This window comes from Struthio camelus, chromosome Z (assembly GCF_040807025.1).
Source record: "Struthio camelus isolate bStrCam1 chromosome Z, bStrCam1.hap1, whole genome shotgun sequence".
In the NCBI taxonomy this organism is placed as follows: domain Eukaryota; kingdom Metazoa; phylum Chordata; class Aves; order Struthioniformes; family Struthionidae; genus Struthio; species Struthio camelus.
In genome coordinates, this window is record NC_090982.1 from 76,147,032 (window position 1) to 76,168,727 (window position 21,696).

The 21,696-nt window shown below is 41.6% G+C and overlaps 1 protein-coding gene across 2 annotated transcripts in view; it reads left to right on the top strand.

The window, feature by feature from the left end:
* LOC104147816 (atrial natriuretic peptide receptor 3) overlaps nt 1-21,696 on the top strand; it is a 44,250-nt gene that overhangs the window by 8,309 nt on the left and 14,245 nt on the right. For both annotated transcript variants that reach the window (XM_068927585.1, XM_068927586.1), the window contains exons 3-4: nt 3,038-3,204; nt 21,334-21,469. In XM_068927585.1, the coding sequence (XP_068783686.1) occupies nt 3,038-3,204; nt 21,334-21,469 (303 nt within the window). The remainder of the gene's footprint in view (nt 1-3,037; nt 3,205-21,333; nt 21,470-21,696) is intronic.

Here is a 21,696-nt window from a genome sequence, read left to right on the forward strand (position 1 = left end):
CCAATGAGTGCAGCAGCTACAGGAGTTGGGACACTGCATTTTGCAATCAGTTCGTGTTCCATGACAGTATTTGCTAGGTGGTTGCAGGAGGCAGTGTTGCACTGGGATGGGTGTCTGCAGTGATGCAGCCACTGGTAGACAGCACTTGTTCAGCCAATTACTGGGCAGCGCTGTGCTGTTCTGGTGGGGGACCTCCACAAGGTGCTGTGCTGGGGGCCACGTATGGCCCATGGTTGTGTGAGGACCTCAGCATTGTCCTCCTTGGGTCGTAGGAAGTCCAGTCTACTTGTAGTTTTTCAAAGTAAATAGTTACAACTGTCTACCTTCTGATATAGTATTGTTAAATTGTGGCATTTCCTAACACTGACAGAATTCTTCAGAAAAAGTTTTTCTCCTTTTTTGTGATTGTGTTTCCCATGAGGAGCAAAATGACTTTATGCAGATGGTCATCACATGCAAAAAGCAAACAAACAGAGAAATGTGGAGAAATTCCCCCTAACTTGCATCTTCCCAGTGTCTTGAGATAGTGGAATTACAAAAGATACATAAGCTAAGTCTGTGACTGACAAATCAACATTTCCTCAAACCAAGTTCATGTGACTGTATTTTGTTATTGCCCTCTGTTGTGAATATTTTTAATATTCCAGAAGAGCAGACTTATTAAATGTCAAGGCTGCAACAATTGCAGTTAAGTACTGGAGCAAGACTACATCCCATAAAATTATCCATGAAGGAATTTAAATATGTAAATTATTCTAGGAGCTCTGTTATGCAAGTTTAGCCTCCCTATTCCCACTGTCAGTTTGTTTAAAAATAAGTAGGTATAGTGTACAGGACAGAAATTTATTCACGTTCTACCGGCGCTACCAGTGTTTTGTATGTAACTCCACCCTTTTCAGCCATATCCATTGGTAAATGCAGAGTCATAGCAAAGCCCACCATATTATAATCTTTAGGGTATCCTACTGAAGTGCTGTACCTCTGAAATGCAAGTAACTGGCTGGGGGAGAAGTTTCTGAGCTTCAGTGCTCTGGCAAGGCTTGTGCCCTCTCAAAAGGAAGCCACCCATAGTTACGCTGGTGGCTCAGGTGCCTACCTTCTTTTTCCACATATGGACTGAGCTCTTCAGGTGTTAGCTTTGTCCGTTGAGCTAGGTTTCTCTTGCTGGACGTGCATGTCTGTCTTTTGGAAAGCAGGAACAAGGACAGAGTGCGCATGTTAAAAGGAAGAGTGCTACCACTGACTGTGATCATGTTAGTAGCATGTTCAACTGCGGGATGTTCGTTGCTGTCCAGTGTCAGGTCTGATGAATGGAGTCCTGGCATAAATAATCTTGACCAGTTTATCTTTGAATTGAGGAAAAAAATGCTTAGACCAAGGCAGAAGTGTCTAGAATTTATTCATAAGAGAGCAGAAGAGCTCCAAAAAATAGCTGGCAAATAAATAAACAAGCAAAGAAGGTCATATATGAATTTTGTAAATATGGCAATCCTTGCCAGTACTGACCTGTGGTAAATAAGGATTTCCTGGGGTTGAAGAGAACTAAAGGGAGTTTCCATTTAACGTGAATCATTCTTAGGGCTTAACTGGAACTGTGCCTTGCCTCCCTTGCTGGGAGTGACGGGAGCTGCCGTAGAGGCAAAAGCAGCATGAGGAAAGAGTTGCTCTCTTGAAGAGCACAGTTCCTTCTTTATTTTCCCTGTGCTCTCTGAGGAAGGAGAGCAATTCCCGAATTGTCTTCAGTGTCCAAAAAAAAAAAAAAAGTCCTAACAGCAGTGTCTGGGTACCAGAGAGGGTGAAACACAGGCTCTGTAATCACCTGCTTTGGGAGGACTTGGGGGTCTGTCCATGAAGTCCCGCCCCCACAGATGCTCAGTGCAGCCTGGAGTGCAGTGCAAGGAGCACTGAAGGTTTGGTGCCTGGGCTCTGTCTCTATTAGCATCTTCTCTCCTAAAGCGTTCACTTCTCTTGGTCCAAACAGCACCATGATTAAGGTCCTTTAACCAAGCAGGATAGCCACATCCTCCCTCATCTCATGGTCCTGCAGGTTACCCTTCAGAACTTAGCATGTTGCACAGTCTTCACTTTTGCACATTTAGCCATGAGTTTTTGTTGTTATTGTTCCAAAAATAAAATGATTGTCTAGCTTTTGCTTGTAAGTATTTAAAGGCACACTGTTTAGGACTACTACTCTTCTAGACCTGCGCTAGGCCCCTCTAGTTATCATTTATGTAGAATAGCACAAAACCTGATCCAGGTCAATGTGAATCTTTCCACTGATCTCATGAAGCTTTGGATCAGAGTCTCCGGATCTGTTAGGGTCAGGCCCCATGAGGCAGAAGGGCTGCTTTTGTTAATTAACAACCAGTCAGCTGTTCTACTTTTAAAAATCTGATTACTCTATTGGTGGTCTGAGTTGAATCATTTCCCTGCTGTGATGCAGAACACATGTAAATACAGCATAGGCAAAATCCCATTTATTTGTAAGTATTTCTCCTCCATTAGGAGCAGGCTTCGTCTGGCAGCCATTGTGCACGTGGCTTTCTCCTTGACTGCTATGGGAGAAGTAACTATACGATCTGGCTCTCGTGCAGGCTGATGATTATGCTATTATATTTTCTGGCGTCTTTCTGACTGCCCAAGACTGAAAAGAGCGTCACTGGGGTGATATGGCACAAAAGCTTTGTGATCAGACCCTCCTTTGCTTGTTCCAAGTTAAATATCTCTGTGTTTGAGATCTGGCATGTTTTTTGCTGGGAGATGTCTTCTCATGCTTAGACTTGAGTCCACCCTTTAAAAATAAGCAAGTGCAGCATGGGAGTAAAGTTGTCTTTCTGTTTGCATGTTTACTTCACAGCTGTCACATCAGCCGTTGCTCTTTGCCCTGCTTCCTGCACTTCCTCGAGTGGGTTCAGTTCTTCCTCATACTTCGCTGTCTCCCCTAGGGAAAGGAGAGGGGTCTTTCTGATGGAAAAAGGAAGATGATCCTTTAATGGTGCCCAATTTGGTGTTGGAGATATGTTTGTTTTCCTCCTAGGAAATGGCTCTTGGAAAAGAGGAGACAAACATGACCTTGAAGCCAAGAAAGCATACTCATACCTCCAGACTGTCACTCTGCTAAGAACAGTGAAACCTGAGTTTGAGAAGTTTTCCTTGGAGGTGAAAAGTTCTGTTCAGAAGCAAGGGCTGCATGAGGATGATTATGTAAGTACTTGTTTACAGGCTTCAGGTTTTAGCATCTTTAAAAACACTCTCCTAATTAAAGCAAAAGCAGCACTGAGCCCTTCTCAGGTCAGAAATACCTTGTTTCAGTTGTGAAAACTCACTGTTGCCCATGTAATCTCCTTTTTCTTTCCTTGGCAATATGTGGTGGGCATTTTTTGGTTTTGTTTTTTTTGTGGGTAAAGTAAATATCAGCTAGAATAGACCTATGCGCAATCATCCATGACCAGTTGTCCTGTGTTCAGGACAACTTTTTTTTTTGTCTTCTCCCAATACTTTTCTTCAGTAAAAGCAGATCTTGGAAAATTACACTCAGTGTATTGCATAGAATGATGAAATTTTTCTTGAGGCTAGTGAGAAATACCGTCTTGTTTCCCTAGTAAGCTCTTTAAAATTGTTATTGTTGTTTATTTTAAACGGTCTAAAATATCACTATAGTCCTTGCAAGCCCTCTTAAACCTAGGGGAGTTCCAGCATCTTCTAGAGATGGGTAGAGGAAAGTGTACGTTGTTATTCTTTTTTCTCTCCAAATGCAGGAGGAAGATTCCTCTGAAAATTTCCTTTGAGCTACAGCAAAGCTAGTTCTTTAAGCATATTCATAGAAAAGTCTTTGGTGGAAGCAAGAATTTATAGCACATACCTATAGGAATTTTTGCATGCTGATACAAGTACTTCCCTGATAGTCAGCCTTCCCCATAATAGAGAGTAAACTTTCCAAATGTGCTTAAAGAAGCCAGCCTTGAAAAGGGTTTCGTCACTACTTAGCTGTAGGAAATGAGAGCTGTAATACAAACAATTCAATAGGGAAAAATGACTGTCAGGGGAAAAGCTTTAATTTGTTGCAGTTAAGCCTGGCACAAAACTTCTTTCACTGTCATATGTGCTTACCAATAGAGGAAACAATGAGCTGGTAAAGACAGAAGACATTTTGGCTTCATAGTATAAGGTAATATATTATGTTGTTTTTTTCAAGCTAGTTCAAATGTTGCTCTGAAAGGTATTCTGTGAATTAAGATGCTGCAGCAAGGGTAGATTTGCTTGAAAGCAGGCTCTTGAGTGAGAGGACAAGAACTGAGGCATCCAGAGCACGTGTGTTAACACTTAAAATGAGATGTGGGGAGAATTTAGGTCCTAAACTGAAGAAAGCAACCTGAACCCCTCATTTGCCAGCTTCCACTTAGGCACTTACCTCAGCTCTTTGCTTTAAGCATTGTGTACCCCCAGGTGGAGGCATCATCCTTGATTAAAAGCAAAACCTGATGAACTTGAAGGTTGTGTTAATAAATTATCCCTCCTGCAGTTTGTTGCATAACCTCAACTGTATTCAGAAAACCTGCACTAGTTAGAACTTTGATGTATTTTATTTAAAATGTAATGTTGAATCACATCAGTGGCTTGCATTTTTACTGTAAAGTTTCCAGACTCTAAGCAGGCAGAAACAATCTTTTGTTGGCATTCTTTGCCACAGGCTAATAGAGAAACCCCAGCTGATAAGCTCAAGGTGCTGCTCTCTGAAGAACCTGCTAAATGAGTTTTGAACAAGGCACAGGACTGTGCTTTGTGCTGTTTTCCCTTTTCCCTCTTGTGTGCCCTTTTGCAGATGTTACTTGGCAGGACATCTACCTTGAAAACCTGCTCTTGGTTGTGGTTGTTGAGAAATGTAATTTTGTATATTAAAGATCCAGTCACCCCCAAAGACTTCCAGCTGTAGAGTTTTGTAGCATTTCTGGTTCGGGCAGCGTGAAATTTTCCCATATGAGGAGCACTGTTAATCCGGCCGAGGGCTGGGGATCTTGTGCGCAAAGGTCACAGGTGATGGTCGATGTTAGAGAGGGTAATTTGAAGCAAGGAGGAGGGATGCTTCGGTAGGATGCAGACCCACATCAAACCATGAGCCAATTCAGCATTGGTGCATGCTGAGATGCAGTGGTTTCACTGGATAAGTACGAGCCCTGTTACCTTCAAGCAGAATTGGATCTGCGAGAGATCAAATCCCCCAGTGCTGGCAAGGAGAAGGTTTTGCTGGCTAATGTGTTTGCTGGGGAGATTCCTTGCAAGTCTGTGCACCTGCTGCCAGAAGTCCTCTCTTCTCTTTTCTTCAGTCCATGCCTGCTTGTGCAATCAGACCTGTGCGCTGGCAGCACTCCTGGCTGTCCCAGTGCGGCTGCATGGGTGCCTGGATCCCTGCTGCCTTCCCTTCTTCCCTGGCTGCAGATGCCTCGTCCTTTTCCTGCGTAGCTCTGCGGGCTGCCTCCTCCCATCTGCCCTTCTACCTGGCTGGGCACCCTTTCTTGGTCCAGAGCTGTTCACCTTGTTCCAAGCACTGCCTTCCCCCGAAATGTCCACCCTTCCTAGGGCCACGCAGTGGCGCTGGATTCCTGCTGGCATCGCTGCTGACTTTTATGCCTCTCCCTGCTCTTCCTTTCCCACCTAGCTTTCTGTACCCTTCCCAGTCTCTTCTCATTGCCTTGGGGCAGAGAGAGAACTTGTGATATATCTGTGCCTACTGTAGTTTCCTACCATTTGAAGTGGTAGTTCTTGGCTCAAGAGATCTTGCATATCTCCTCGTGGAGACCTCAGGGATTTGGGGCTCCCCGTTTAGGAACTATGGATCTCAGCTGCTGGGAAAAGAGATTTGCTTTCAAATGCAGAATTTCCTGGTATTGCACTGATGCTTAACATGTATAGATCTCAGCAGACCCTCCCATATCTGCTCTCTCATAGCTCCCTAAAACAATGGGGAATACAAAACCTTTTTTGAAGGGATATTCTTGGATTGAATACAGCAAAATAGCTCTATTACTTCATTTACAATGTGTGAATTTTAATAATCTGGTCTGTTTTTCACATTTATGATGATTTTGCATTTCCTCAGTTTGGACAATGAGAAAGAGATGGAGCAAATTCCCTTAACTGATTGTCTTGCTGCCACGTTCAGAAGAGAAATGTTTCTGGGATGTCTTGAGGCTTAAGCTAATGAGGAGAAATAAAAAGCCAAACTGAGGTCCAGTACCTTCCTCTCTGAAAGATGTGTGCGTAGTGAGCATCTCATTAACAGTACTTCTTTTAGTAGCATGGAGAGAAAGTGGCAATATTTGCCTCATGGCATGCTGACCATGGCTGTTTTCTCCAGGAGAAGCTTGTTAAGTAGAGGTTGCTCAGCTGAGTGGGCTGCAAAGTGAGAGAGACTGACTTTTCTCTGCTGGATTCTGCTCTTAAAATCAAAACCTGTGAGAGAAGGCAGGTCTTTGTCTTTGGTACAGTCTATCTCAAATCCTGTCTGCGAGTGTTGAAACAATCCTCATCTTTTTCTGCAAGCCATGTCCCTGGAGGACAGATTCAGAAAAATTTGGATTTGAAGCATTCAGTTCTGCTACTCTATGTGGATTTTTCCAGTGTTGCTGGAAAATGAAGCCCTGGATATATGGCCTAAATTATCTCACAGTGACCTTAACTAAAACAAAAGCAGTTAGTGCTGCCATTTTGTCCTGCCCTCTTGCCAGCATTAATCCTAAAGGCATTATTATCTACCAAAAAAGAATATCATAAAAATGGAAAATAACCAGATGACAGAAGGAAAGATAAAAAAGATAGAAAGGGCAAAGTCCTAAAACAGCAGTTGTCAAATTGCTGGACTGAAGAGCACATATGGCCCTTGGAGAAATAGCAGGTCAAACAGTGTTGGCTATCTTCATTTCCAGCTGTGAAATTACACAGAAAGGAGTGAAATTCAGGGAACGTGTTCTGGATACTTCTTTCCCAGGTCAGAAATTGCGGTTTCAGTAGGGATGTTATGTTATGGTGATGGGGAAGGTAGAAGAACCTGCTGTTTGTGAGTGGGTAGAAAGCGTTGGGGAGGCAATTTCTCTGACTTCTCGAGGAGTCTCTGTTCTGAAGCAATAAACTTCCTTAAACACCTTTTAACTAACCCCCACTGAAAATAAGAGTGTCAAGGGGTTCCGAGAAGTTCTGGCAAAGCATCTTAAAAGTATTTGGGTAGGTAGTAACTGCATGGATAGGGCTAAAAAGGATGATATTCCCTGCCTGCAACGTCCCATTGCAACAGCTGCCTGACAGTCAGCAGTGCCTGTTAGTAAATATTATTATTTTCTTTATTATCACTTTCTGAATTTGAAAGCAGTTACTGTCATGTTAATGTAAGCCAAAGAACTGGGCTGAAACATCAGATCTGCTCAGCTCTCACTTCAGCATTTAACAATGACCTGATTACTTTTTCAGTAAACATCATGTAGTTCTCTAGAAGGTCTGGCCATTTTTTTGTACCTTCCTGGAGGCTGTCCTCTTTGATTAAAATAGCCAGAGGTGCAATTCTTTCCAGAAATCCCTTTAGATTGGATATTCAGGTATAGGGACACTAGAATCACTTTAATTTTGTTACAGAAACTATAGCATTTTTCTCACCTCTGTAATGTTAATATATTGCCAATTACATTCCATTGTCTTGGAATTTATAAAGCAATTGAGATCCTCAGTTTAATAGCAACATATGGGACAAACTCTGCTCACAGATCTTTAGCATAGGTCAGGCAGACAGCAGTGGGAATTACATGCATTTATTTGAAGGAAGAACGTGAAACTATCTCTGAGTTGGTGTGTGAATAGGTCCCAACAGATGCTCTAGTTAAAATGTTTATGAATAAATAGTGTTTCAGTTAAAGTATATGCATAACCCATTTTTATTAAATAATGCTGAACACTAGATGAATTGGTGGTAAGCTGCAGTTTGAAAGTTCTTAATGCACCTTCTGTTCCTTACTCAGGTCTAGAATTCAATAAATGCTTTTTTTACGTCTGACCCAGTATTCTGAGCGGGGATGATTTTACAGCCCAGGATATTTGCTCTTCTGAGGTTACAGACCACCCATGGCTTGTTTTTTCTCTTCTCATTTAAAAGCTGAAAATTAACTAATTAAATACATATCTCTGCTGTGCTAGCTACATGGTATCATTGTTTGCTAGATAGACGCGTGGGTTTTATCCTATCCACAGCCCTTTTCGCAACACTGAAAATGAACAGGAGGAAAAGGGAACTGGAGTCTGATTTGCCTATGAAGTTTTATCAGTGAAAGAATGTCAGAGCCTATGCAGAGCCTGAGCTACATAGATTAATTAGTTAGCAAGATGCCATTACCTATTAAAAAGGGCAAATCTGTGACTTTTAACATTTTCAGCCCTCCTAAATGAGAAATGGCCAGCGTAAGAGCAACTGTTCGTGCTCCAACAGTTAACTACAAAAGCTATGTGGGAGGTAGCTGTACTCATAAAGTTTATCAGCTCATCCATAACATCCGTGCCAGACTCTTCCCTGTGTGTATTCCTTACGTCAGCCTTTTAATTAGGATTGTACACCAGCTAAGATAAGGACTGGGAGAAGCAAGCAATTCAATAATGTCACTGAGAGAGATGGTAGAAGTGTAACACATTCAGCAGTGTATGTCCCACTTGTCTTTTTCAGGCACAGCCAGGCAAGATTAATGACAGTCAGGCTTTTGTGTCTCTTCTGACTACACCAGAATGGGATTTCTTTTTTAAAAAAACTTTGCCAGGGAATAATTTGTTCAAATGAATAGATCTATTCAGCTGCTGGAGTGCTTTGCTAATTGTGTTCGAAAGAATAAAAGCAAACCACAAGCTGCTTTCAGCAGCAGGAAAAAATGGGTTCACATGCCAGCTTACTTATAAGGTAAATTCTATTAGTAAAACACATTTAAAATTTTTGAGCCCAGCTCTTCACCCTCTGGCATTAATGAGAGTTTCATTAGTTTCTGTAAGGGCAAAGTTGAACTCTGGACTGCTGAATTTGGTGAATATAGCAGACGTTTATTTCTTTGCTAAAGTTAATGCTTTCTCAGTGATATGAAAGACCGTAGTGTCTTCCACTTTGGTGTCTTAGGCAAAAATATGGAGTAATAGAATCTTATTTGCAGTTAACAGATATCATAGAAGACAGGAAAAGAAAGATATTGTTCTTCTCGCTTCCAGTTAGTTTTTCCTACCCTGTCTAAGCATATTTTTGAAGATGTCTTAAACCATGAATGAGATAATATAAAACTGTAGGTATATCTGAAAATAGTAACATTTGAACTCTTTGGGAATGTAGAAGTTTAGAATTGATCTTCGTATGTATGTTGTATATTTTCCATAGCTCTGTGTTTTTACTTTGGTTTCACAAATATTCACATTCCACTTTACTAAACAGATACAGACATTTATGGGCAAGGTAGTGTCCCTTTGAAGTTCTTGCTAGAAATGCACCTTATTTTCCACTAATAAAATGTGAAAAATGTCTTCCAGTACAGCTCATAATCTGTTTTTGTTTGCAGTGTCCTCAATGCTATTTGCATTGCTAAGCTAACGAGCAAAAAGCTGATGTGTCCATTTGAGGTCTTGTTTTTATTTACATTCATAGGAATTTTGCTGTGGATTTTAAATGGTCCTCAGGTTTGGCTCTGTGGTGTTTGAATGAAGGCAAGAAAAGACTATGTACCTAATTTTGCACAAAATGAAATTTTAAAAATGGAAGAAATTTGCAAACTGACTTTCCAGCAGCTAATACCTTTCTCTACAAGCCTTATTCCCTGTAACTTGTGGAAATGGCACTCAGTTGAAAGTTTCTTTTTTTAATTGAAAAAGATTCTAAACTAAGCAAGGCATAAAGTAGAAGGTTTGGGTGAGACTGGCCTGTGTCAAGAGGCTGTTGGTAGCGAGCAGCACAAGCAGGCACAAGCACAAGCAGGGTCCTAGGCCAGCAGCTGGAAGCACTTTTCTTGTGACAGCCTTGTTCTTGCTTGGATGGTAGATTGGCTGCTCCAGCCTCAGCATTTTGGTCACTGCAGAGGATTACCTCAATTGGTAGCTAAAGCTGTAGTAAAATAGACTGCATTAAGATTTCAGTATTTGAAATTTGCCGGAGCCAAACAATTTAGTCAGAGTTTGGTCAGGAGGGTGACAGGCATGAGAAGAGAGGATTCTCATTTGTTTCCTTTAAGGACACAGATGAAGGTGCAGGTGATACTTCAAGGCCAGAACTGCATGTACGTCGTTATGTTTTCTGCCCATGAGTTCTGAAGTCTCCTCCACAGAGGCATTCCAGCTAGATCTCACATGGAACTTGTTCGGGAAAGCTTTTCTGTACTCGTTTTAGCTGTAACTTTGGTGAAGGCTATCCTGCATGACAGCAGGAGAAGGTCTGACTTTGTGACATTCAGGTGATAGGGTTCCTGAAAAGTCTTTTGGACTTCCACCATACAGGTGGAAAACAGTAATACAGTCTGTGATCTTCTCGTGCAGTGGCACATTCATTTCTTACTGCTGAGCGCCAGGAGGTTAATATATCACTGAGAAAGTTGCAATCAAATACGAGGACACATCAGGCCCTGTGTTTGTGTGAGTGAAGTTACCTAGGTGTATGACTTTGCAGAGAAAAGACAGGCAGCAGAACTTGGACCTTGTCAGCCTGGGATGTGAAATAAGAGCAGCATACAGCTCCAATTTTTTTTTCCTTTCCAGTGGATATCTAGCAAATCCTCCAATGTGGAGGGGTTAATACTTGAGGATGGACCCTTTGAATAAAGGCGGTGGTGTCCTTGTGCACAGAAGGAGCCATAGGAATCCACTCAAGGATACTCCCAACTTTCCTTCTCTCTTCCATAGAATTTTTTTCATTAGGAAGAGAAGCCTGAAACAAAATCAAAAGGTTTAATCCATTCCCAGAAGAACTAATATATCAAGGCAGATTGGAAAGACAAGAATTGTCTATGTCCCAGAGCAAATGGATAAGAGGGGGCATGAGAAAGGCATGCGGGACAATGGGAGGAGGGTAGGTGGGAACCTCTGGCTGCCCTTTGCTCAGAATACAAGAACAAGGAGACATTCAGTAGGCAGGATATTTGCATTTGGTGGGGTATGTGTTTTCAAAATGTAACCAGTTAGCCCACCAGACTCCAGACCGCAGGATACCTTAGAAAGTAAAATCTAGTGGGGAGCTCAAGGATTGTGCAGTTAATAGAGAAACAAGAATGCCTAGCACAAGAATGCAAGCAAACATCTTGCTGCTGGAGGTTGGGAGGACGTGTTCCATGTGCGTAGCTGGAACATCACTGCCCACTGACCAGTACACATGAACATCTTTTGAGGTAGCTGCTGTACCTTTCCTTTGGCATGCTAGGGAATTCCTTGCAGCAGAGGGATGGTTAATCAGCCAGCTGAACATCTTCCATCACACTACCTGAAAGAAAATAACAAAAACAAGTCATCAATTTTTAAAGTATTTGGAATGGAAACATGATTAACAGCAGCCTGAGGGTTTGCGTTAGTTCCATGCCATTAAGGTTTACAAGTTCATATGCCCATTTACCCTGGTATTTAATAAAAGGATCATTTGTCATAGCAACCTCAGCTTCAGGTGGGTTCTTCTGGCAAATGATTTACTTCTAGCAGTGAGGTACTGCAAGTGTTCACAAATCCTCCTGCTCCCCAAGCACCTAGGTTTCCACTCCAGGGCATGCACGCCCTGGGAGGCCCTGCAGCCAGATGGTTGATGTCAGGCAGGGGAAGGGTGGAGTTCACGTTCCCTCCAAGAAGAGATTTCATCCTGAATTTCTTTCATGCTGGCACAGCAGTATCAGCCCTGGGGCTTTTAAGATGAAAGGGGGCAGTTAGTGGTGCTTTCTTTCAGGGGATTTGAAAAGATTGGCTCTTTCTGGGTTTTTGTACCAAAAAAGAAAAACAAAACAAAACCCCCTGAATGTGTCTCCATCCAGCAACAGAGTTCATCACGCGAGTGTGTGAGTAACAGGAGAAAATCAGTCCCTCATTTTCCACCTTCTCTGCTGGCAAGGGTGAGGCAACATGTTGGTGCTTTTGAATCCTGTTTTTGTGTGTCTTAATTTCTCTCCCTGTTGAATAAGAAGCTTAGATGACTAATCTCGGCTCCAAGGGTACTTCAGAGCTAAGCACCACGTTTGGCTGTGCCTAAATCATCTGTGTTTATCCAGTCCTTAAGACGGTGTTTAAAGCAAATGCTCTGCTGGATAGCCTTTGCTAACCTGTTACAACACAGAAATACTATGGTCCTTTCACAATGCTGCGAGCAGATGCTCATAATAAACCTGTGTGGCTTTTTATCCTACCTATTGAAGGTTTCACTAGCCTGCACTCATAGGATTTATTCAGAAGCTAGCAGAGCATAGTTAAATTCAGTTTGAATGCACGAGTTTCCACAACAGTAATTTTTCTGAGTTTTTCATTAGAACTGGTGTGATCCTGAGAGTTTTCAGTGTAGAAAGTAAAGTATTTCCATGATTTTTGTTGTGCGGTGATAAAGTTAGAAACCCAGAGTCCAAAACAATCACGCATGAATGCCCTTCCTGTTTGTCCTAGCTCTGCATTTATTTAAAGCAGTTAGCTTATTTTAGCAAGTGGAACTGATTTTTTCAGATGAGTGACTCTGTCATCCTAAAAAAATGAAATATGTTCCTATTGCAAAACAAACTTGCTCGCTGACATTTTAAACTTAATATTTAATGAAAGTACTGGTTTTGGTTACAAGATATTAATCTGCAATTAAAATGTTCCAACTGTTGCGTAATGCTAACTTAAAATGGGAGTATTTGTTCCAACTGTAGAATAGGTTATCATCAGACTACCAGTGGGGTCCTTAGTACTTCTATTCTAAATAGATTTTTCTTAATTTTTTCTGTCTGTTCAGCTGAAAAGAATGACAGCTGTACCTTTTAGGATTAAAATCCCTTCAGTGGCCAAGCCATGATGCTGTAATACCTTGTGCTGGAGACCCTTTGCCTTGGTCACTTATCTAGAGTTAGAGATTTATTATACATACGGTGAAGCATATTTCACCTTAGCTGCCGGAATGTATTGATGCATTCTCTGATTCTTTTTCCTTGATATCTGGCCTAGGGTCCTTACAGCTGAATTAAATATATGAATATTGCATATGTAAAGTAAGCATACAGGAAACGTATGCATCCCCTAAATGATTATTATGTGGGTAGTTCAGTTCTGATACAAAACAGTGCTACTCATTAGCTGCATTGATTGCAGTCCTTTGAGACCAGTGTTACAATACAGAAACCAAAGCACGGAAGGGTAAAATGTCCTGTATCAACTTGTACAAGATTTGACAGAGCTAGGAATAAAACCCATACAGGTTTGCAGGAGGGAAATCCAGTTCCAGCGAAGTTCCCAGTCCCTGGAATGGGGCAGTTTTCAGCTCCCTGTGCTTTGGGCACGTTGTTGGAGGTCCGAGGGGGGTTCGAGGCCCAGTGATGTCAAGCCATGAGTTTGGTCCAAAGTTTGTGCAAGTTAGCAGCAATAAGAGCCCCTTGATGTGAGGTGACTGTGGTTTATGCTGTAAACCTGCTGAGCTTGAGATTCCCATTTCTGTGTTTATTGCAAGGAATGGGTTCTGGCTATATCTAGAAGGCTTTCTGCATGGCCTATTGACAGCAGACTCTAGGGATTTAAGGCTGTTTGCTGGATAGTCACACAAGAGGATTGCAAGCAGTAAATTAATAAGCAATGGGGGGCACTCACCAGTACTGCCGTGGAGTGATTCTTCCATGGGCATGTGTGTCGGTGGTTGCTGTACTGTTTTAGCTGGCATTTTACGGTGCAGCTCCCCTGCAAGCTAGGACTGAATAGGTTTGGACTTCAATTCACAGCTGAGACAAAAGAGCAACTTGTGGCTGCCTCAGCTGGATGACACTGAGTAAATCTACCAGTTTTTCAAGACCTAGGTATTAAGAAAAACAAAGAAGAGAGCACAAAGAATAGGTAGGAGATACAAGAGTGGGAGGGCAGGCTTTACATTTGGTTTTCTTTCCCTAATGAGAAAGTAACCTTCACTGACAAAATTCCTGACCTCCTGACAGCTTTTTAAAAATAAATTCCAGACGTTTGTTGTTCATTTCTTTTTATTTCAGCATAACTTTTTGTGGAACAAAGGGCCAGCTTCTGACCTTAAAGCAGATAAGGAGTTTGTTACGGTATTTGTCGTCGGCGGTATTTTAGTCCTATTGGATTAAGCATTCTTTTGCCTAGGTGTAACAAGGTTAGCAGTGGCTTCGTGTGCCCGGGAGTACGCGTCAGCCGTGTACCAGCTGAGTCAGATGTGCTGGTGAACAGGGCAGGCAGGCAAAGGCACAGTTGCTTCCTGAAGGAGAAGGGCTTAGCCACAGAAGAGAATCTTTGTGTCCAAACTGCACAGAAAGCAGTGCCACGAGAGGAGCTCTCTTGGATCTCCTGGCCACGAGCCTCCCATAGTTAGTGCTGCTGACTTCTGGGGAGCTTCGCGTGCTCCAGCAGAGCAAGGGGTCATTGGTAAACCCCATTGCAAAGGAGCTCCTACAGCCAAGAGCCTGCAGCGCAACTGGCTTTCTCTACTTTACACCACTCACCACTGCTGCCGGCAGCCGCAGGGAAGGAGGCATAACCACTGTGCCCAACCTCGCAGCCTGCCTGGGAGCACCAGATACCCGTGGTGTGACAAGCCACCCCCAACTGATGTTGCGTGCTGAAAAGTGCAACAGTATTTGAATAAATCTTTCTAAATTATGTATAATCTTTTACTGTTATGTAACATCTCCCTTCTCATTTCCATTCCTGCAGTCTGTTTCTAGCTAAATGTTCACCCTAATGAATATTACTCCTCTTTGTCTAAGGAATGATGCAGGATCCAGACCCAGAAAACAAATGAGACTTGGGACAGTTGCCTGTCCTTTAGAAAACAAAGTGTTGAGCTCGGGCCTAATGTTTTCTTGAGCAGACATCAGTTAATTTACGTATTTATACAAAGCTGGTATCAGGGAATACAGTGGGTGAGAGGCTGTCCTTGGTAACATCTGCATTGCCCTGAATGTGGCATAATGCTGTATATTCTTTTTCAGTGGTGAATTAAATACTGAGGAAATGGCCTTCTCTGGACAAGACAAGTTTTTCTGTTATTTTTCCTCTTTTCCTTCCTGTTTCTTTGAACCTCTAATGTTCAACTCCATTAGGGAAGCAGTGTGGTTAACCAGGAGAAGGCTCTATTTTTAGCATGTAAGAATTTAAATGTACAGCTCTGATTAACTGTTTTGTAGCTTTATCTCCCTTTCCAGTGTGGGGTTGGTTTCAGTGATGTGATCCCTGTGGGAGCAGGTCAGATACCTGGTTGTGTGTCCATGTCAGTGGCTACCACCCTGCAAGACATTATTTATGACAGCTGGATAGGTGAGCCCTATGGCTTTGCCTTTACTACCTTTGGGAGTCCTTGAAATGCCACTCCAGATGCATAGAGCTGTTATCTGTAGATCAGGTTAGGAACTCTGTCTGCTGCATAGCAGCATTAAGAAATCCTGTGGGGAGCTGGACAGTGAGTTAATGAGGCAGGCAGGCAGAACAATATATGACAGGGTTAGTGGTGGTAGGACTAACATGTTGCTCCAAAAATGAAATGGACGTGGCATTGCAGCTTTGAAACGCACTTCACGTACTTGCGGGTAATACTCAGATGTAAGAGTATTCTTCCCTCAGCTTCCAAGTCTCAGTCTGCATGCTGCCTCATCTAGAGTTTCTTGTTAAGTTTATACAAACCACAAATTTAATGTAAAATTATTTTGAAACAGCTATATTTTATCTTAAAAAAAAATAATTATTAAAACCTAATCAGTTACATCTGGCAGTGGTCTGCTGTATGGAGATCATGAGCACTTTTGTTCTGGATTTGGGCAGCTCAAAGCAAGAGTACAGCAACTGATCAAGGAGCTGCTGAGGGCCCCTGAGCATCCCAGAAACAGAAGGAGCGCTTGGCTCAATGACAGCAGCAGCAGCAGCAGCAGCAATGTGCCGAATGGGAATGTGTGATGTCAGTGAATGGTGCCAAAGATAAAATGAGGAGTATATTGCTAGGTAATGTGTCATTCAACAGTAAACAACCCAAGATGTGCGTCCAGAAATGGATGAAAAAATTTACTGCATGAGTTTCTTGCAAAAGCTCATAAAGGAAGGACAATAAGTATAATTGGCTTGTTGAAGAAGGATTAAGAAGAGATACCTGAGAGTTAAATTACAGCTGCTTACAAAAAGACTATTCCATTGAGATACACTGAAACAGAATAAGGTAGTAGAAAAAACTTCACCCTAAAACATTGGATGTGTTGCCATGCTGCAGAAATCCATGGTCAAACACAATGGAAGAACCAGTTTGGCAGGAGACTAGTTTGAAGTATGATATATGTATAACTGAAATATAGTTGCTATATTTGAACTATGTTGCTATTATTTTTGCTGAGTCATATTATAGTTGTATAGCATGACACAATATTGTTAAAATTCAGAGAGTTCATTTACAGCATTCATAGTTCTGAAGATGTGATTATAGTGTCAAACTTCTAAACTTGATTGTTTTTAAAGTTTCATCCCCATGGACTAATCCAAAAGATACTGAGCGTTAGCTCACATTGTTATATCCCTGTCAATTAGTAATTAGTAAGTTAGTAAGATGTTTGCAAAAATCTGGGTACATCCCATGCAGCCCCCGGAGTCCTCAATGATTTTGGCTGGGACTGTAGTTTGACAGGACTTGAAAAGCAGTGTGGACGTACTGGAATATACATTCAGACAGACACTGTAGGGGATGTTAGCTGTTTGACTTTGCAGTAGGGGGAAAAAAAAAGTAATGATCCCCCGCCCGCCCACCTAGCACTGAAGTGGTATGAATTGCTGTAATTGCTGTGCTTCAGACCTGGGCAGTTCCAGATGGAAGAGAGTAATGTTACTTAACAGTCTGTGGGGAGGATACAGAAAATTATGGGTCCTGTGTAGCTGAAGCTTGGCTGTCTTCCATGTCGGTAGTATTTTGCATTGCTGTGTATGCTGTTAACACCTTGGTATATATGAATAGTGTGGTCACACTATAGCTGCTTGGGGAACTATAACTTTGAACTGTGTAAAATTTATTCATGTGATTTCCATAGAGAGGGTTTTTCTCTAATGGATGATGGTTAACTAGAGTAGAAAGGTAGGAAAATAAAAAGAAAAAAATGTATGTTTATCTCATTCAGTTTTCCAGCAGCTACCTTATCTGCTTTTAATTATCCTGTACCTTGATTGGGATGTGAATGTGATATGGAAGGTATCGCAGGACGGGGAGTTCCACATACTTGTATTGCAGCCTCCAAAGAGGTTCAGCAAAGTGGCAGCTTTTCTGCTGCCAGTCACATTGCTCGTGACCCATTTTGGTAGGGTGGCTGTGCTGGGGAGTCAGCAAGATTTTAATAGACCTGACTTATTGACAGTAGTCATAGCATTTTGAGTTAACCTCCCCCTTGTAATTTAAAAAATCAACATAAAACAAACTGGAAAATACTACCATCAAAAATGTCTCCTTTAATTGGAGCTCAACTAAAAGAATTATTGGTTATCTACAAGATTAGGGGATCTTCAAAATCTTAAGTGGTGTAGTGTCTTCCTGAGGGCTATCTGAGGTTAAACCACACGTTATTAGCTACCATGGAGACCATCGAGCCACCTGTGAAGACACCTTCACAATTATTCTGGTCCCCACTTGACACATTCATGGAACATCTGCTTCTTCTAGTGCTTTAAACCTTTCGTTCCCGCAGTAGTATACTTCTTGCAGCAAGGGAAGAAAACACTATTTTTTATAACTGCTTTTAGTGACAGATATTCTAAAACCCAAAGAAACACAGCCTCAAAAAATGTAAAAATTGTGGGGAAAAGTTTGATATCAATCTGTTTGGTCATTTTTGATAAGTGGTCAAGATTTTCTAAAGATATTGATGGTTTAGATACTTCAGTTTTGGGATATGCATCTTGAGAAGCTTTGGTGACCCGATAGAGTGATGTCACCGTCTGCAATTCAGGTGTCTCTTTAAGTTAGTTCAGGCAGCACACTCAGTCTCAAGTTTCTTTTGAAAATACTGCTGAGTTTTTTTTTTTTATTTTTCTTCAGCACACACACGTACAAATTTAATGTTTAGATTCCTAAATAATGTTAGTTACAAATTATATGAAACTTCTCAAGTATACGTAGGCTGAAAACTGGCACAAAAATATTTTGGACTGACTGTAGAACATAAGCAATGTTGTTTGTGTTTTTTTTTTTTTTTTAAAAAAAAAGGAGGGGGGGATAAAAATGAAGAAAAGCCTTTTTACCAACAAGATACATGAGGTACAACAACACTCAGAACTAATGTTATCCAAAAGAGAAGTCCTGGGACACTGTTCTAGTGCATCAGGAGTGGTATCAGATACACCATCTGGCACAAATGTTGCACTCATTTTATTCAGCAGGTTTGTTGTAGGCAATCTTAGTCACAGCAACAGGCCTGCAAAATGAATCTGAATGAGCAAATAGAAAATGGAACACAGAAACAGCAATCCCTTCAAGTTGTTAAATAGCTATGTAATACTTGAATATTCCTCCCGTCTCAAATGTTCTCTCCTTTCTAGCTTAGAGCAGTCCTGAACTCTGTTGATTACACATCATGCAACCCATCCTCTGTGCAGGACCATACAACTTCTGAATGACCCAGCAAGATGATAGGCAGGAAAACTTTATGCTGTTCACAGTATCCTATGTCCCCTTTCAAAAACTGATGCTTGAAAACGTTACTGGTGAAATCTGAAAAGCAGCCAGTGTGCCCAACATTTGCTTGGCTGGAGAGTGTTTTCCAGCTGCAATTAGTAAAATATTACTCTTTTCCTAAAAGATTTGAAATGGTGTAAATTACCAGTAGTTTCACCTTCCTTGACAGTGTAAGGGAAAGTGTTGGTTCTTGTACTGGAGGAACTGCAAGGTGGTGCAGATGATTTTCTGATGATTTGCCTATGCGATTTCAGGACTTCTGGCCAAGGGGCAAGGCAGGGGACTGCAGCAATACCCTCCCAAACTGCCAGGCGAGTTTTGCCAAGGCTCATTTGGCTAATCTTCTGTAGCATCTACTGGAGGGTTTTCAGGGTTGCATGGATAGATTTCAGATTGAGCAAGTTAGCTGACCAAACAGGTTTTGACGGTTGCTGTGTTACACTGAGAGGTCTTTGCCATGGACAAAGGAAGCAACAAATAGCTTTCCTTGAAACTCATGCCAACCACAAGCTGTAAATCAGTCAGCAGGGAGGTAAAGCAACCAGAGAGACTCGTTCTTTCTCCTCCTGAGAGAATGAGTGTCACATCATGAAAGCCCATGTTTGATCCTCCACAGGCCACTTGGACTCAAAGGCTGGCACATAAAGCAGTTGTCCGGCTTTGTGAGTTGCTTTTTTGTTTGTTTGGTTTTTGTCTTAAAAAATTAATCCCCCACTGGCAAAGCCTGTTTAGTGTGCACTCTCTCCATCAGCTCTTACTATTCCACCAAAAGGTTGACTTTCACCTTCTCTTTTGTGCTTTCTCTTTAGGTCAAAATAACTTCAGCTACCTTTTTAATCTTTGGCTGTCTTACCAAACTGAGCTGTGCTGCGCCTTCCATTACACTGGCGGCTTTTTCCCTAAATTTGTGTTGCATTTTCTTAATGAAACATAGATCAAAGTAATGTAAACATCCACTTTTAAATGTCAGAGAAATTTAAACTTCCATATTATCGGTGAACAGGTTTCATTCTCCTTACTGTTGGCAACCAGTTGAAGAGTGAAAGAATGTCTTGTATGTAATTACATAACCAGGAGCTTGGTTAGTTCTGCTTGGCCAATCAACTATGTAATACTTTTTATCTGTGGAGCAGTTATTTACTTAACTGGCTACATCTTTCAGCTTTTTTAATGTCCAGCTAAAACTGTGGGAGTTTGAGCAGTGCTTTGTTTACCAACATTTTTTAGTTGTTTAGATACACTGAAATTGAAGATAAGCTAAATATTGTTTCTAACCGGGAGCATATTTATAGAAGGGTGTTGTTCAGTGGAAATGGCAGTAAGAGGCCCCATAATGTGCTACAACCTTTGCTTGCACCTTTGCTAGCTTCAGCACACGAGGCACTTTTCCAGTGTAACTAAACTATGAGCAAATGGGAACATCCTTCTTTCAGTTGAAAAGATAATTAATTCTGAATTATTGTGCATCGAGCCAGGATGTGTTGCAGGACGGAGATGTGAGTTGTTGCTTAGAGGAGGGGAATAGCTGTGCTGTTCAAGCCGCTTGCGTATCTGCTTCTTGGTGATGGGTCTAGATCTGAACTCAGCTCCTACTGCGGTTCAGTGCTTCATCACTGAGGTGCACCTGGCTCGGGCAAACAAACCCATAATGTTTGTGCAGCACTCTACTTTAACTGCTGTTGATATTCAGAGTGGTGCAGGACAAAAGCCGCAGGCTGTCTGTGTTGACTCATGGAAGACGTCACCGGTTTGCAGCAGTCTCCTTATATTAGTGTTAGAAAGCAACATTTCATTTAGTTCATGTCATTTACTGAAAAAAATGATAGAAGATAGGAAACTGTTCTCCTGGCAGCCCCAGAGAACACATTACTGCAGAGGGTAAGCAGTTTCCTCCATTGCTCGTTTGCTAGTGGAGAGATGCTCAGCTGAGCAGGGGCCAGAAATAGAAGTGGTAATCATTAAACAAGCAAATCCACCAGTCAGAAAAACTTATGCTCTCCAAAAAAAATCATGGCAAAGCATATTTCCCAATCCTGACAGGTGCTAAGTCCTTTGTGCAGAGGGAGGAGGACGTTCTCAGTGCTGTGGGATGAGGTGCTCAGCACCTTTCAGAACCCCATGCGATCAGCAGCAGAATTTGTGCAGCTTGGCATGGGAACTGTGATCAGCAGATTTCTCCCCTATCTGCAGAAATATTCAGACACAACATTGAAGCGCGATTTGAATGTTCAGAATAGCAGATAGTATAACTGTTAACTTTTTTTGACTATTTTTAAAAGTGGGTCAAAAGTTACACTTTTCTTCTTGCTTTTTTTTTTGAGATACATTCCTTTGTGTTCCAGCAGTTGAGAAAATAACCCTTCAAATTGGTCATTTTGATTAATCTGGAGATTCTCTCCAGTTAATCAGTTCCATAGGGAAGACAGATGTTTTTCATGTGACAATTGCCATTGCTTTTTTTTTTTTTTTCTCCTTTTTAGGTGAACATGTTTGTGGAAGGATTCCATGATGCTATTCTTCTTTATGCTCTAGCTTTACAGGAAGTCCTGAAGTATGGTTTCAGTAAGAAAGATGGGGAAAAAATTGTTCAGCAAACACGGAACAGAACATATGAAGGTAAGAGTTAACGTGGAATTCCAGCTTTCAGAGACAAAAAAAAATTCAGGTCTTTACTATGTGCAGAATAAGGACCAGTGTCTATGCAACTCTTAAATGAGAAGCAAAAATCCATATGAAACCATACACATCTTTAAGGCTGCCTCACATAACAATCTAAACTTTTTTTGCACCATCCCTTGAAGTGTTATTCGGCTCAAAGAACTTACCGTTTAATGACCCTCACT